The sequence below is a fragment of the Cavia porcellus genome, unplaced genomic scaffold, assembly GCF_034190915.1.
Source record: "Cavia porcellus strain 051 isolate PalLab524CR breed Dunkin Hartley unplaced genomic scaffold, mCavPor4.1 scaffold_8, whole genome shotgun sequence".
NCBI lineage: Eukaryota > Metazoa > Chordata > Mammalia > Rodentia > Caviidae > Cavia > Cavia porcellus.
Genome location: NW_026947491.1, coordinates 62,787,834 through 62,804,763, shown reverse-complemented (window position 1 = coordinate 62,804,763; position 16,930 = coordinate 62,787,834). Strand labels below are relative to the sequence as shown.

At 39.8% G+C, this 16,930-nt stretch overlaps 1 protein-coding gene across 1 annotated transcript in view; it reads right to left on the bottom strand.

Annotated features, from left to right (window-relative positions):
- The window catches only part of Myrfl (myelin regulatory factor like), a 116,351-nt gene that overhangs the window by 57,952 nt on the left and 41,469 nt on the right, over positions 1 to 16,930 (bottom strand). The window contains exons 5-11 of the mRNA XM_063255582.1: positions 14,816 to 14,883; positions 14,467 to 14,722; positions 13,678 to 13,769; positions 7,378 to 7,528; positions 4,871 to 5,066; positions 1,828 to 1,904; positions 412 to 522 (exon numbers count right to left, since the gene is read on the bottom strand). Of these exons, the coding sequence (XP_063111652.1) occupies positions 412 to 522; positions 1,828 to 1,904; positions 4,871 to 5,066; positions 7,378 to 7,528; positions 13,678 to 13,769; positions 14,467 to 14,722; positions 14,816 to 14,883 (951 nt within the window). The remainder of the gene's footprint in view (positions 1 to 411; positions 523 to 1,827; positions 1,905 to 4,870; positions 5,067 to 7,377; positions 7,529 to 13,677; positions 13,770 to 14,466; positions 14,723 to 14,815; positions 14,884 to 16,930) is intronic.

The window sequence follows — 16,930 nt, the reverse complement described above, 5'->3', positions numbered from 1 at the left end:
CTGGAGCATTTGTTAAGATACAAATTGCTAAGTTTCACTTGTTGAGTTTTTTATTCATCATCATTTCTCAGCCTTTTGGCTAAGATCAAGTGGAGATTTTTTAGTCAAGAGGGTCTTGGTGAGGCTGGAGAACCTGCATTTCTAACAAATATTTAAGTATTGCCATCCCCATTGGTCCTGGGAACCATGCTTTGAGAACCACAGGTCTAAATCATGAAGGTAAAGGATTTTCTGTTTAATCAGAAGGTTACAGCAGTGTTTGAGGATCAGCACACAAGTTTGAGGACTGTGGCCAATCTTCAGCCTCAAACAGTAATAAAGCATGAATACATGAGGACCAGGGGGTCCCCAGAGGCCACTTCATGCCAGATGGTGGCCTGACCCTCCTGGTGTGCACACTGATACTGGTACCTCTGGTCAGGATTTGGTTTCCCCTTCTTTCTCATGTTGTTTGCAGTGGTTTCACTGAAGTGTAACCGTCCCAGCGTTACTTTGGTGACTTGATCAGCGAGGAGGTCAATTCTAGAACACAGAGCAGAAATACCAAGAGATTATACGAGAACACAGAGCCTTTGATCATATCTAACCCACTCTCAGGCTCTCAAGGTGTTTAGCTGTCAGTGCCCATCACAATGTAGTGGAGTTTGCACTGATTCCTAGTCACTGATCCACAGCCCAGGCAGGAGCGGCCACCAGGAAAGGTCACGGAATGAGTTGAGACTGGGAAGGGCTCACTCAGCAGGCGCTCTGCCTGGAGTTTCTGCTTCCTGGTGCCATATGGTCCACACACACTATACGGGCTCTGTGACCTCCACTGTGGAAAGAAAGGTGCCTTGTACTGCACCAGTGTCATTAATGCAGAACATGCTTCTGCACAAGCAGCATCTCTGGGATCCTCACGAATGCTGTGGCTTTCCTTCCTGTGTTTGTCCTCTCTTAGCCTGGTAATAGTGGGCAACTTCCTTCAAAAGAATACCACACAAAGGAAAACCATGCATTCTAAGCAAGCTGAGTGCTGTTTGTTTGAGTGCCTGGTCTGTATAAGCTGGTCTGTCCAGTGTTGGGCCATTCTCTTCCAGCTCACATGGGAGTTAATGAGGGTCGAGACACTGAGATGTCTCAACTGTACCCCAGCCAAATGAGACAATGCACGAATCATGCTTCAAGTCCAAGAAAAGAGGACCTGACTTTGGACTGCCACACTATGGAGCACACTACTAGTAGTGCACACTTTCTATCTTAAGCCTGTCAGCCATCTATCAATGTAGCCTTAAAAATGAGAAAAACTGAATTGTGTGCATGGCATGGAGTGGAACTTTGCAATTAATTTGGTCAGTATCATGGTAATTTAAATGAGAAAGGAAAAATAAGACATGGCTTATAATCTTTAAGGAACCAAAGTTGTTAGCAATGTGTTAGTACTAAATGACTATAAAAGAGATTTTTTAAAAAACTAAATCCTTTTGTTAATAATTTTTGTACTGATTCCAATGATTTTACAAATTTTATTTTTGTTGATAAACATATATTCACAATACAACAATAGAATGCCTCAGTTCACAAATGCTTCTGTTCACGATCAATTCACACATACAAGTGTTAGGCGAAATTTTTCTTGTATTCATGAATCTCACATCAGGTGACAAACATGATTGCAGCCATCTTCTCTGAAATTGTGGAACAAATTAAGTTTGTGAACTGAGGTAGCATCATCTTAAACTACTACAGTATTACTGCTTTACATTCTACAGTGGGTTTCATCTTAAATAAATTAGACATCAGATCTTCCCAAACATTGACCAAGGAATTCACAAAAGAAATTCTTACTTAACAGGACTGAAAATCCTTTTGCTTCTATCTGCCTGGGACTGTTCAATAGCAATTATTTGATTGGTGGCTTCTACCTGTATGCAACAATAAAAGGTAAATTAATAGCAATAACTTTATTAAATAAACATTAACTACTACAGATATGTAGGTACTAAAAAAAGACACCAAGGCATCATGTTAGGCTCTAGCATTTAAGTGCAAATCACTGAAAAGACACAGAATACAGTGGCCTCTGCCTGCAAGCAGGATGTTATTGATGAGAAAACAAATAAATGCCTTGTAAAATTAGATAATGAAAACACAATACAGGGCCTCAGATTTAGTCAGTGGCACAAGTGCCTGCCTGGCAAGTGCGAGGTCCTGAGTTTCATCCCTGGTACCCTCCCCACAAAAAACGAAGCCACAATACAACTCAGCATCCCAAATAAGCAGTGAATACAGTGAGATGGTAGATGACTGAACTACAGGAGAAATATTCAGGACCAATGCAGCTCAAAGAACACACAAATTCTTTCATTTGTTCATTTATTCTACAAATATTTATTGAGCACCTACTTTGTGCCAGGGACTGCTCTAAGCATTAGAGAGAAGAAATGAACAAAATTAACAAAAATCTTTGCTCTTTGGGGGCTTACATTTTAGCATGAAGAAATAATAATACAGAATAAAAACATATAGGAAATGACATTTATTCAGCATCTGCTACATACTCTTCTTGCTAGCCCATGAATAACAAGTAGCAAGGGCATGAGACCAACCGGTAATAAACAGTTTACATTTAAAGAGTTGTAACAATCTTTCTGGAAAGAAATTGCCTAGAACCTTAACAATTAAGAAACTTAACAATTTTCATATCTTTAATGGGTGAACTCTCTTTTTGGAATTCATCATCATGCAAAGATGTGTGCACACACATATTAGTGCAGTTTCATTAACAAACATAAAAATTAGAAATCAGTGAAACTTGCCACATTCCTAGTAAGCTGTGCAAGCCGCCCTCCCTCCAGAGAAAAGTCAGCATCTCCAGAGAATTGGCCATGCTGGGACTTGGGGGACGAACCAAGAAATCAACTAGCCAGCCTTCCTGGTAAGCTGTGCAAGCCATGTGCACTCCAGGGAGCGAACAGTCAGACAGTACCTCCTGTGAGCCTATCACACATGGATAGCGAATCAAACAGCATCTGTATCCCTCCCTGCCACTGCCTCAAGCTACTGGATCATTCTGAGGTCAGCCTGAGTTCTGAGCTCAGCAACTAAGGTACATAAAGCAACTGGATGCTTGTACTGTTTGGTTGATTATGCAGGCCTGGGGCCAGTGGCTTGAGCATCTCTTGGGAGGATGACAGGATGCATATAGCAAATAAGGGGGATTCCCTTCTATCTTGTCTTTGAAGTAAAATATTATTTTCATTGTTTTGCTTTGTTCTGATTAATTGTTTTGCTTTATTCAATGTTCTGTTTTGATTGATTTTATAGTGGGTTTTTTTGTGTGATTTTGCTATACCTGATGGAATGGACAACTATTATGAAGATAACAAAATATACTATGGTAGCTATTATTGTTTTTCTGGTATCTTGCTTTGAAGTTCTGTACCAATTCTGCTGCATTGTTTTGATTGGCTTTTTTCTATCTTGTTTTGTTGGATTTTACCATCTTTAAAATTTAAAAAACAAGTTTAAGAAATAAATGAAACTTATATTAAGAATAAATATTACATATTCATACCAAGGAAAATTCTATTATCTTTGTAAACAATATTTCTATGGGACCCTCAATAATATCAATATTATATTGATATTACGAGGGTTAACAACAGGAAAAATTAGACCACCAAAAGGCAGATCCCAAATATGACTTAATTTTGTCTGCCTATATTTCTATTATGTATCAGAATAGTCACAACTGACATTTTATTCACATAATCAGAAAAATGAGTTCTGTTGTTGACTGGTTTATTTTTAAAGAGCTCAGTTCAGTAGCTAACCCAATTTTAGGAGATTTCATGCCCAAGCTCAGGTTAATCATTGCACTGAAATAATGTAGATAGTGGATTCTTTTCCTCCTAAGGATCTGGATATGCAGTAATAACCTAATAAATACTCTTCGACTTCCTAGTCACACTGCCTGCATTCTAAACCCAGCTCAATCATCTGCTATCCTAGATAAACTGACTAACATCACTGGGCCTCAGTTTCCCTTCTCTTAAATTGTGGAAAAAAAGTGTTGATTAAATTAGTGTTCTCTGGCTCCTTTTAAATCAGAGAATTCTGAGAATCTGGTAAAAATTGTGAATCTCTTCCACATGCTTTGTTTCTCTTATACTAGAAACCCAAAGAGTAAGAAAAGAGTGAAGCAAAAAATACAAGACAGGAAGTAGGGAAATGAACTTTCTACAAGAGGAAAATGATCAACAGATGGAAGAATGGGGGAGGTGGGAGGGCAGGGAGATGATAAAAGGAATTAAGGTATGTTAGGTGAACACATCAATTCCCCAGGAGAAATGGAAGCATTATGAACTAATAAAAATATAAATACATTGAATGAAAGAGAAAATGCACCAGCATCAATAACAATAAAATAAGAATAAATAAAAGAAGTATGAGACTTACATACAGAGAACTAGAAAAACTACAGCTTGAAGTGATGCTGTGCCAGTTTCTGAGCTCAGGAATTGGCAGCTTCTACCTCCTGGATCTTGGAACAGTTAGTCTTAAAACCCATCCACCATGCTGTGAGGAAGCACAAGCTATCCCATAAAGAGGTACATGTGGGCAAGAGCTAAGGCATTTGAGCTCCAGCCAATGTCAGCCTAAATGTAATAAGCATAAGAGATGCCATCTTGAAGGTATCCAAGAAGAGCTGCCCCGAGGATGATGCCTGATATGACTAGTCATCTACACAAGCTGTAGATTTGTGAGTTAGATAAATTATTGCTATTATTTTAAATCACTAAATTTTGAGACGGTTTATTATGCAACAGTGGACAACTGGAACTTACTAATGTCGATTAAATGCAAATTGAACTAAATAAAATTTTACCTTAATTCCAAAAGCTTTCAAGTAAAACATTTCTACTGGCTTTAGGCCCATTTGAGTTTCAACAAATTTTGGACTTCCCCAAATTTGGATGTGGATCGTTATCTGGAAATGGTTCTTCTTTTGACAAACAAAAGCTTCATCTGCTGGAGAGAAATTAAATCCTTTGTCTGTAACAACTCGATAGCCCACATCAGGTCTACGAAGAAAGGAATCAAGAAACCAATTTTACAAATATTTTCAACACATTTTCTTTTACAATATCCACTGTATAAACATTTCAAGAAAATGGAATGTTTACTATATCTAATCCATTAATCCCTTAATTTTCTTAAAGACAAAATTAAGATAATCTTTCAAAACAGCTAGCTCTCTCCCAGTTTTTTTCCTTTCTTGCAAAAAAGTACAATTTTTGCCAAATGGAAGCATTATTTCCTCAATCTGTCTTTCTCCTTTGTGCTTTCTACACTTTTAATTTGACTCCACAATTCAGTAGAAAGATATAGGCTAGAAATTGCAAAGTCATAACATTACTAAGAAATATCTGAGAGAGAATTAATCTCTTTTCTCTTTAAAAACAAGTTTCTAAATTTTATCAGCGATACCATACTCAGTAGTATGAATATGAATGAATGCATATTCAGTCCATTGATGGTTTAGAATAGCTTTAAATTAAATTAACTAGAACCAAACACTCTACTGATGGAAATCTGTTTTCACTAGAGTATATTCACTTCCTCTTATTCTTTCAATCTGGTTGCAATACTGAAAACTTACTATGGTGATTTCTGCTAGGAAGGAAAATGGAGCAGGAGTAGAATTAACTACACTATTGCTGTATTTGTCATTGCTGTTTTCAATAGAAATACTTAGTATGCAGCATATGCTTTTAAAAATACTTTAAAATGTTAATAAAAATAAAACAAATACATAATGTTTTCAAGTAGAGAAGAGAATATAAAAATTAGAAATGCTTTTTTTGGTGGGTTCTCCATTCATATTATAGTATGGAACATACATTTTAACTCAGCAATATTCCTATAACTGTATTTTTTTTTCCCCTCAGAAAAGAAGCACTTTCTCCAAACCATGAGTGGAGGAGGTAAATGTTCACTGCTCTACTACTGGGTAGATCTTTGCCTCCTGGGATCGCAAATGGGCTATTTTCCACTATAATACACAATTTAAGTTCCTAATTTTTGCTCTAATTCCAGAAACAAACTATTAATGGGCCTCAGGGGAAAACAGTGTTCATGTCCTTTGCAATTCACGTAAAATAGCTCCCCGAAGGATCAAGTCATTGTTTCATTGATCACCTTCAAGTAGCTGCTTAGTCAGAAACTTCACAGTCACAGTGCACACCAGCAGCAAAGGGAAATCCAGTGAATAAGAATCTGATAAACCTACATGTATGGTGTTACCTGGGAACTTTATATTGACCCAGGTTGCTAGAATTAATCTGCTAATTTGCTCTTCTAAAGGCCAGATGGACAGAATTGCATAGATTTTAATATGGAGAGCAATAAGATCTGTGTTCATTGAGAAAACCAAAGGAAATTTTTGTGAAAAAAAATTCTAAAACAAGGTTTGATTTACAACTCAGCTATGAGAATTAGTCTGGGTAACTTCATATAGTTTGTTTTAAGGAAATATTTCTTCCTTCTAGTTTATCCAACATAAATGTTCTAGTAATAAGCTTTGCTTTGTTCTAGTAATAAACTTTTGTAAAATACCAAGAAAGCCCTCAAATTTATCAATCAAAATTTCTAATTTTATATTATATTTATAATGAAAATCCTACTTAGCCACTGGCATATTTTAATGTGAAACATTATTATAAGCAAGAAAAAGTATAGAAAACTTAGGTAGGCAAATTGTGTCTTAAGGAAGTAAGTGATGGTTGAAAGGTTAATATCAATAATGCATGAGTCCACATTTATTTTTAAAACAAAATATGGTAAAACTTTGCTAGTTTTAGAATAATTTGCATGCTTTCATTTCAGCCTCTGAATGTAAAGAAACCAGTGGCTATAGCTAAAAAGCTAACCACTCAAAACATTCAGGGTATGTTGACAGTGAGCCTGAAACACTGATTCACAGTACAGATGTTCAGGGTAGTCACTGGCTAATAACAATTTCACTTGGCTCCCAACAGTGTCCTCTATGGTATTCGAAACTGACTGAGTGAGTAAATGTTAGTGATTTGGGGAAATTCTGTTTTCCAACTTAAATTAAACATGTGGTCCCAGAAAAATTCCCTTTCCCTCCAGCATTTAGTGGGTAAATTATGAGTTAGAATTACAATTCTGGGTTCCCAAAAGCCAAAAACCTACGTCCCAGCTATTCATTAGTCAAGAGGCAAAACACAGGTGGAAAAGGTCATTGATCCACCCCTTGACCAGGGGTACCATCCAAGCCCTCATGCTGAGATTTAATTGTTCTTTACACACACACACACACACACACACACACACACACACTCACACCAAGGTGTTGCTAAGACCACTTACAGTTTTTCATGATGACAGTTTAATAAGCTATGCCAAGGAACACTTTGGTACGGCTGCCACTTCAGAGCCGGGGAGCCCTGGTCCGCAAGCATCCCGTTCTGGACCTCACTGTCATGGTCCCGTACTCTGCTGCTGTGACTCCTACTTGTCACTGCAATGGAACCAGTAGGTTACATTCTTCCTACTAGACTTTTCTCCCCAGACTCATAGGCAGCTGCACAGAGTTCATGAGTAGGCCGCTTCTAAGGGTAGAGTGCCTGTGGGTGGTGCCAAATTCTGGGGGGCAAGAGGAATGCTGCTGCCCTGTGTCTTCGTCTATAAGGAGAGCAGCCTGCTGTCACAGTGATCTGTAAGAGGGTCTGTGTAGTATTTCCTCACCTCCACTGTGTGGTCCCAGTCCCCCCAGGAAGGCAAATGACCCAGGCTTGATCAATCAAAGTACAACATTCAGTACTTTAATTGAGGATGACTGCATGGCCTAATCTGATTCAAGTAGAGGTATCTCAGCACTTCCAAAGAATGCAGGTTTCAAGATTCTCACAGTTCTCCTTGAGGTTTAAACCTACAGGATACATTCCTAAGAGCTGCTGGCACCATTGAGGATATGAGGGGAGAGGCCCTGTGGGCATGAAGCCAGCATAGCAGAAGAGAGAATTCACGATGAAAGACAACCAAGCTTGACAATGATTTAAGCTGGGAGCAGTACTAAATGTTTAAGTTACAGGAGCCAGTAGATTCCCTGAATTTTTGTTTGGTTTTGGCTTTGCTTTATTGCTTAGGGTAGTTTGAGGTTTTTAGTTTTAGTGGGGTTTTTTGGTATGTTTGTTTTTTGTTGTTGTTAATTTTGGCAATATATCCTAATTTGTTGCAGGTCTTTGTGGCACCAATATTCTGATGTTCCAAAAAGCTTTTTGAATTTAGATGACTTATTCACTTATGGTCTTACTTCACTCAACTGAAAAATAGAAACTGAACACATGTGCTGCTCATCTTGCAGAGAACAATACAAGTGAAAGCACTTCCAAAGTTAAAACCAAGAGAAAGTAACAGATCTCGTTAGTATGTAGTATCAGCATAAGAAATTGCCACTTTTGTTCAAAATGGTCAATAACAGCAATTTTACATGGCCAGCCACTATTTTTGCATAACCGTTAAAGTTGTCTGTCTTAATTTGAGTATGCCTTCCAAACCATAGGATTTAACCTCAGTTTTCACGTAAAATGTGACTGGTACTTTAGCTGTTTCCTTTCTTTCTAACATTCTTACCACCATTTTTGCCTGACATCAGGAGTGAAGGAGAAATGGTTGGCATTGGTGACCAGGTGCAGGTCATCAGCAATAACACGGAAATAGATGTTTGCTTCTCCTGAATGCACCGCCAGCCTGCAGCACGGCAGATGCAGGAGAAAGGCGCTGGGTTTTATTTTACTCCTCTGACTGTTCCTTTACATTTCCACAAGGTACTTCATAAAATAAACAAATTGAACTGCTCTCAAATGTTACAGGAAAATTCTTTTTCCTGGAATCTCATCATTAAGTGTCACCTAAGCAAAACATATATATATTAGTCTTTGTAAAACATCTGTACAAAAGAGATTTCTTGGAACCCCAAAGAAATTTCTTCCCATCTAATAACACCGGAGGTGGGCACTGCAAGGACCTCCACGTGTCCTTACTCCTCCAAAAGCTACCTGGCCTACAATGTTTTTAAAAATAAATCACGGGGGCTGGGGATTTAGCTCAGCGGCATAAGTGCCTGCCTTGCAAGCAGGCAGTCGTGAGTTCGATCCCTGGTACCGATAAAAAGGAAAAAGACAAAAAAAAAAAAAAAAAAAAAAAAAAAAATCACGAAAATAAAATCATTTCATAGTTCTGCTCCCACCAAATTCAAAGAAAGCAGGAAACTAGCTCTTCCTCCTCTCCTTCCTCTCTGCTGTGACAGAGAGAGTCAAGAAAGATCAATGTGAGACTTAAATACGCCTGATACCTAAACACTCGCAGGCAAATTATTTATTCTCTCTGAGCTTTGAGTTCGCATCCATAGAAAGGGAATAATCATATGCCACCTCCTAGAGTTGTTGAAGGGATTCAGTGAGGAGGTGTCTACAAAGTGCTTAGCCCACCAGCTGTCTGCCACCAGGGAGCATCTAAACAATGCCACCTTTAGGTATCATTAGTGACCCTGGTAGTATGCCTATCCTGTTTCAGCCACATGACTTAGGTATTCCTAAGAAGCCATGGGGAATAGTTCCACTCTTGGCCTTCAGCTACTCTGGCTAATGTAAAAAAACTATCAGATGTTCCCAGCTGAATACCAGCTGACATAAGCCCTGTGGCAGTCAGGCCAATGTTGCATGGCCATAGGCCAGCTCTATTCCACCAGACACTAATAGGGACAGTGGTCAGGAATTCAGGGCCATTGTCACTGTCCTCAAAGATAATGGCATTACCTGCTTTTTCCCATCAATACAGCGAAGATATCAGAGCAGCCACTCAAACAGAGTTACATAGTTGTGGCTTCCCTAGGAGTTGCTTATCTACTGGAAAGGCCCTGGGAAACATAGGCCCACATTGAAATACCAACTCTGAGACCAGAGCTGGGATTTCCTACTCCTTCTAATCATAACAGTTACTATTCTGAGTCATTTCTATACCACAGCCACTGTTCTTAACTCTTTAACTTACCTCTAAGGGGAGGATCATTTTTTTCAATAAATTTCCTTTATGGAAGTATTCTATACAAGAATAAATGGACACAGATCATGAGCACATGATTTTATACTTGTTCATGAACGAATTCAACTACCACATGGTCAAACCGTAGGATACTTTCAGTCATCTAGGAGATACCCACATGCCCCCTTCCAATAATTACTTTTTCTTCCCCAGATTGACCATTGTCCTGAAATCTAACAGCAGAGGAGAACTTACAGCAATGGAATACGATTATATGACCTGTTATGTCCTAGCTTCTGTGGCCTGATGTTATGTTTATGAGCTTCATGCATTATTACTGCACCAGCAGCTACTTGTTAATTTTCACTGATTTCTCGTCATATAAATGTGCCACAAATCACACTGTTGTTAGTGGCCATTTGCTACTAGTAATGGCCAGTTTGTGGCTATTATGAGTCATGCTGTGGTGGACATTCCTGCACATTGTCTTTGGAGAGCATGTACACACATTTCTGCTAGGTTTATTCCTGGGTATGGAATCACTGTTTGTAGGATACCCTTCAGGAGATGCTAGTAAAGATTTCTAAAGTGTATGAGGCAAAGATTCTTAATCTCATTGATGTGAAAACTAAGCCACAAAGATCTGACATAACTTGCCCAGCGTCACAGGGCTTAAGCGAAAGAGAGTGGTTTTTCAAATTGTCTTCCTTTCAAGTTATCTGAGGATCACAGGAGAAATGCTAACACACAGAAGAAGTGTGAACATAATAAACTGCCCAGCTTCCAACCTTCAGAGGAAAATGACAACTTGCATTTGAATGCTTTTCAAAATATCTTGCATACTTTGCTTTTAACACTCTCAGAGATAAGTGACATAGAAATTATGACTCATTTGCTAAGGAAAAATAACGCTGTGAGTGTCTCAGTCTTAGAGGCAATATAGGCACTTGTCTGACTCGTTAGGGTGAATTCAGCCAGTGTACCTCTCACTGTGGGCCAAAGGTCATGACGGGGCTGGAAAACCCTTTCATATTTGAGGTTAAAACTATAAAAGGGTCAAAACAGGCCAATGAGGCCAGGAAACCCCTTTCATTTGAGAAGTGGAGCCAAAAACCAGCTAATAAGAGCCTGCTCATCAGCAGGTTGCTTTCCAAACAAGATTTTTACATCTGCTCACAACAACCTGGTAACTGTGCATTTGATGCTACAAATGGACTCTTGGAACCAATGTTTGTTGCCTAGAAGAAAGAAAGTCATTAGGAAACCTTATTAATTGATTTAGAATGTCTTTTTCCCATAGAAAACTGGCAATCCTGATCCCGTCTATACACATGGTTGAAGCTCTTCCTTCCTCCACCAATGTGTACTCTCTTTAAGACCTTGTAAAAACCTGGCAACATCAAATAGGTGATCACCACCTATAAGAACACGTTAGCGAAAAATATAAGTGGTGATGAAAACATGGTATTTTGAGCCAGGCGTGGTGGCTGGCGTGGTAATCCCAGCACTCGGGAGGCTGAGGTGGGAGGATCGTTGTGAGTTCAAGACCAGCCTGGGCTACAAAATGAGCTCAAGGCCAGCCTGAACTGCATAGCGAGACCCCGTCTCAAAAAAGACAAAAGAAAAGGAAAAACCATGGTATTTGGACTAAGTTCTTACCTTCATCCCCCATCCCTTTTCCTGTGAACCTGCTCATTTTTATTCTTGAACAGTTGTCTGGCAACTATTATTTTTAGTCAGTTTTTCAGTAACCTTTAAATAGGAAAGAGATTCGTGGATTCCTCACTGTTGGGATTCTTCAATTGCTCCCCCTAAGCTTTCTCCAAAGATGATGAAAAAAATCAGTGTCTTGTCCATCACAGACAGACAGCAGCAGACCATCATCTCAGGATGCAGGTTAACTTTAGAATGATTTGAGCAACAATCTGGTCCACTGAGGAAACTCTTAGAAGGTTTAAATGACTACCCTATATCCCCCAGTGAGCTGGTGTATCTGCAGGAGAGTGAACAGATGGTTCCCTCATCTGGCTAGGAATTTGCTCAGCATTTATATTTGAGACTCATAAAAAAAGCTGCAGGCAAAGAGACAGGAATCCCTGAAGAAATTAGGGTAATCTTCCATAAGAAGGTGGACAAGGAGCTCTGTATTATCCACAAAGGGACTCTAATTAGCGCATTATGTTGCTATGGTTGAAATAGCATTTTGTTTCTAAGGTGTGGGGAGCAGAGAAATGACTGTTGGCCATGGTGGATCCATGTAAAAGGAAAGGAGGCTAAAAAGCCAGGTGTGGTGGCACACTCGTGTAATCCCAGCACTTGGGAGGCTGAGGCAGGAGGATCGTTGCAAGTTTGAGACCAGCCTGGGCTACAAAGTGAGCCCAAGACCAACCCCTGAATGCACAGTGAGACCCTGTCTCAAAAAAAAAGAAAAGGAGATTGTAAGAGGCTTTCTTTATAAAAGGGCTGGAAGCCCAGCACCATTGTGACACAGACCTCCCAGAGGACAGTGATAAATTAAACTTGACTGAAAGGGTGGTATCTTCCTCCACTGAAGGACCCCATCTGGCCATCCTGGAGGTAAAGCCAGATGTCTCAGTCCAGCCATGGGACTGTTAAAGGCATAGGCAGCAGCACCCACTTGGTAAGACAGCCACATGCATCTCCTTTGAGAGCGGCATAAATCTGTACATTTGGGACAGGAGTTGAAGGAGCAGCCCCAAGAGGAAACCCTGGACTTCTTGCCAAGCTGACTCATGGCACAGTGAATTGGGGGTGCTGTTCATTCTGCTTATGGAGCAGAGCAGCCTACTTACAGTAGTTCATAAAGTTGGCCCAAAGATTTATCCTTTTCCCTATAAAATGCTGTGGCATTTGGACTATGGAAGGTTCTAAAAGTTTAAGTCTTCAGACTCCAAAAAGCCAGTCTGTTTCCATGTTGGTCAGGTCTCCAAGCTCACAACACAATGTATCGCATATTACACAGGACCAAGATCTAAATAGGCTGACCATTTTGACCTCAGATGGTTCTGATGGAAGACTTCTAAAATAATTTTACAAAGTTTCAAATATCTACTGGAAACTTGCCAATGTGCAGCCTTTCAGTGGAGACTTTAAGCCACAGCCTTGCATCTCAGAGTATCTTCCAAACATCACTAGTATTGATATCACCTAGAAACGTGTTAGAAATGCAGATTTCAGACCCTCACTTGGATTTATTCAGCTATAATCTGCATTTCTGCCAAGATTTCTGTGTTAATCCATGTCATTTCCTGTGTTAAAATGAAGGAAAGTGGCACAGAACAAAGCAACAGTCACACCCTCAGGTTCTCAAAAGTGCTGTGCCATTCCCCCAGGCCTGGAGCCTAGGTCCTCTGAGACTTGTTCCTGAAATTGAAAGGCTGACATTTCTCCCACACTAAGAAACAGAAGGAAACCTCTTCCTGCAGGTGCTGCTATGACCCAAACTGCATGAAAGAGGAAAGAAAGAAACTCCTCGAGCCTCTCGCTGCCCTTGTGTGAGAAAGAACATCATTTTGTAGGACTGTTCAAAGCCCTGTACAAAACTGTGATCCAAAGGCCAACGCTGCGATAGCCTCAGCCTCATCGTGGCCCGGGTTTGCTCACCTGGTCTGCAGGGGTGGGCCCACACTGCGCAGTCCCCGGAGTCCTCCAGTGTCTGCATGTGCTTCCTCTTCTTGGCTGGAGGCAATGAATCTCTGAAATCAAGAAATTAAAAGGAAGATTAGGATTTTTCTTTGCTTTACCAATTACCTTAACTTGAATTTAATTTTCCAGGTCTTTGCTTTCCATTTCTTATATTCAACACTAACTAGTTGAGGTTCCCAAAACCCTACCAGTCTGAAGCTTAGTTTTCCTTTAGCCAATGAATTTGAGGTTTACCTACCTTAAAAAATAAACTGACAACATTTTAAAAGGCAGAAGACTCACTGAAACTGAAGATACAGGTATACATGTTACACCCAAGAATATTTTTCCCATAGAGGTTGGCCTCAATTTTTAATGGTCCTCCAAAAGGAGAAATAAATGGGAGAAAAGAAAGACAGATGAGACGACTCTATTAATGCTTAGCTGACAGTTTTCCAAGCGCTCATCTCCAAATTTCCCTGTATCATCTGGCTAACATATGTAACCGCTGTTACTTCTACCACCTGGAACCTTCCTGTGCTTCAGACATTTTACTTTTTGTTGAATGAGCACTTTGGACTTAGTGGGATTTTAATTAAGAGCTTGCCTAAGCCAAGAACACTGGGGCGCGCCACGTCCTATTCACGTCTCAACACTGCCATCTCCTGGCCAGGCTCCCACTGCAGTCTCCCCACATCGCTACCGGGTTTCTGACTGCTCCATCTCTTTCTGCTGAGATCTTTCTGAACTAAATATCTTGCCCTTTACCCAGGGATGTGGCACAGAGACTGCTGGTGATAAGAACAGCTTGTCCCCAGATAGGAGGACCCCGACTGATCCAGGAGGTTGGAGGGACTGGTGTTTGGGTAACAGTTGTGAAAGCTGTCATGGGTTTGAGCAGAGTCGCTCATTCCAGACATGCTCTGCTGCAGGTTCACAGACAGCATCCCGGGGGCCGCTGCGGAGTGCAGAAAAGCAGCGGGAGTCCTCTCAGGTGTAGCCCTTGTGGTCCCGTAGCTTGTACCTGGCAGAAGACGAAAGCAAGAAACATCTCTATTTTGTACCACTCACATTCCAGAGAGTAACAGCACAAGACACACTGAGCATCTGCACTCACCTTTGACCTGTGGAGGCGAACATGGGTCTGATGTAGAATAGGGTGGGGTCTCTGGGAGCTGGCGTTGGCTGCAGATTAGAGAAATGATTGCTTTCTTTCTTATGCTGTTCCATCACAAATAGGAGGCAGCTCTCCGTGTACAGCAAGCACCCTCAGTACTGATACCAGCTGCTGAGGGGTGGGAGTGAAGCCCATCAGACCACACTCAGTGTCATGCCATGCTAAGTGACTGGGCTTTGAGTCCCAACTCTTTGACTTCTTAGATTTGCATCCATGAACAAACAACCTCTTCAGGCCTCTATTTTCTCACTGACAAAACAGAACTAATTATTATGTCAAAATAAAGCATCATTGTGAGAATTGAAATGTCTATATAAGTCTATAATGTATTACCCTCAATATTGTGAGTGCTCAATAAATTTCAATTAATATTTTTTTTTCTTTTTGGTGCTGGGGACTGAACTCACAACCTTGTGCTTGGAAGGTTCGTGCTTGTGCTGCTGAGCTAAATCCCCAGCTCTTAAAATTCTTATACCACAAAAATGGTTGTACATATGGCTTGAGCTAAGGCCATGTAAAATGTTGTTGCTAAATGGCTTTCCATCTCTATATGTTCTGAAGTGTGTATAGCTCTTAGAAGTTCAAAAGTTTACAAAAGAATATTTTTAATACATGGGGAAAAATAACTTTTTTCTGTTTCAAATATTGAGGTGCAAGTAAAATTGCATATTTTTTTCTTTTTCTTTTTCTTTTTTGTAAAATTGCATATTAAGAAATGAAAAGCCTATGACACTGGAATCACAAAAAAATCTCTAAATTCAGGGATAAGATAAGGTTGGAAAACAGAGTCACTAAAGCTTCAATTAAGAACCAGTCAGACCATTATATCAGTTTGTCCCCCATCACCCCAAAACGAGTGAAATGAAACCAGGAAATGGTACAAGGTTACTAGGTACTGTTAAGGCCACTGATGAGCTGCTGGCCTGAACATGAAAGGGTTCATTAAAAACCTAAATGCTGAATGTGACATCTCCCTCAACTCTGCTTTGAATGCAACCAAACCAATATTTCATGAGTAATAAATTAGAACTCTGCTCCCATGAAAGCTTAAATGTACTCAAGGGCCAAACACACACAGTATGTTAAGTTACCAAGGAAATAGCCCATTCCTATCTGATCACACTGTAATGAAATTCACCTTTTAAGAATTTTAAGAATTAATGGTGATTTTGATACAGAATTTCTTAAACAGAAACAAGGAAATACCAGATATTGTTAGAAAGTCTTTAAAATTAAAGACAGAGCACAAACAAACAGATAAAGAATACAGATACAGAAATACAGAAGAACCATCACAGCTCTTTTGCTTCCTATCTGACTGACCTCTAATACGACTGGCTCCACCAAACCTGATCTTTCTGCAGATAAAAACTCTGAACATTTGGACATTAAAAAACTTACCCACAGATACTGGAAAGTAGCCAAAAGTAGCAAGATTCTGGAAGGGTACTGAAATTTGGAGGAAAATATTAACGAACTGTGGGTTACCTGTTTGCAGTTTTTAGCCTCAAAGTCTAATCGAAGTCAAAGCACAGACAGTCTAAAACTCCAATAAAAATCCAGCCCTTTTAGGCTGAACAACCAGAAAAGAATGTGGGATAAACAAGATTGCTGGAAAAATGAGAGGGAATCTTGGAAAATACTGATACCTACATAGGAAGCCAGATTCTGTGTACAAGAGCCCAAGTCTCTTGCTGATCCTAAGCCAGCCATGTGTGGGGCAGAAACTGAAATAGGAGCTTCTTTCCAAGAGACAGAGTTTATAGTTTGAGTCCACACAGAGTAATTCCTTGCAAAAATATATGCATATTCATTCTTTAGAGAAATGTGAAAGAAGCCCCGTGTTCAGGGACAGTAGTTCATCAAGCTAATCTTTTATTTAATTATATTTTATACTCTTCCATGCTAAATCCATTCTTGGTATGCTCAGAGAAACTTAGCAGTTTTTTTCAGGGAATCTAATGAAAGAATGGATGAAATAGACCTTCAAAACTAGGCAAATCATTAAAACAAGGCAATGACAAACTCCAGAAAAACACTGTTCTTTGGGATTGT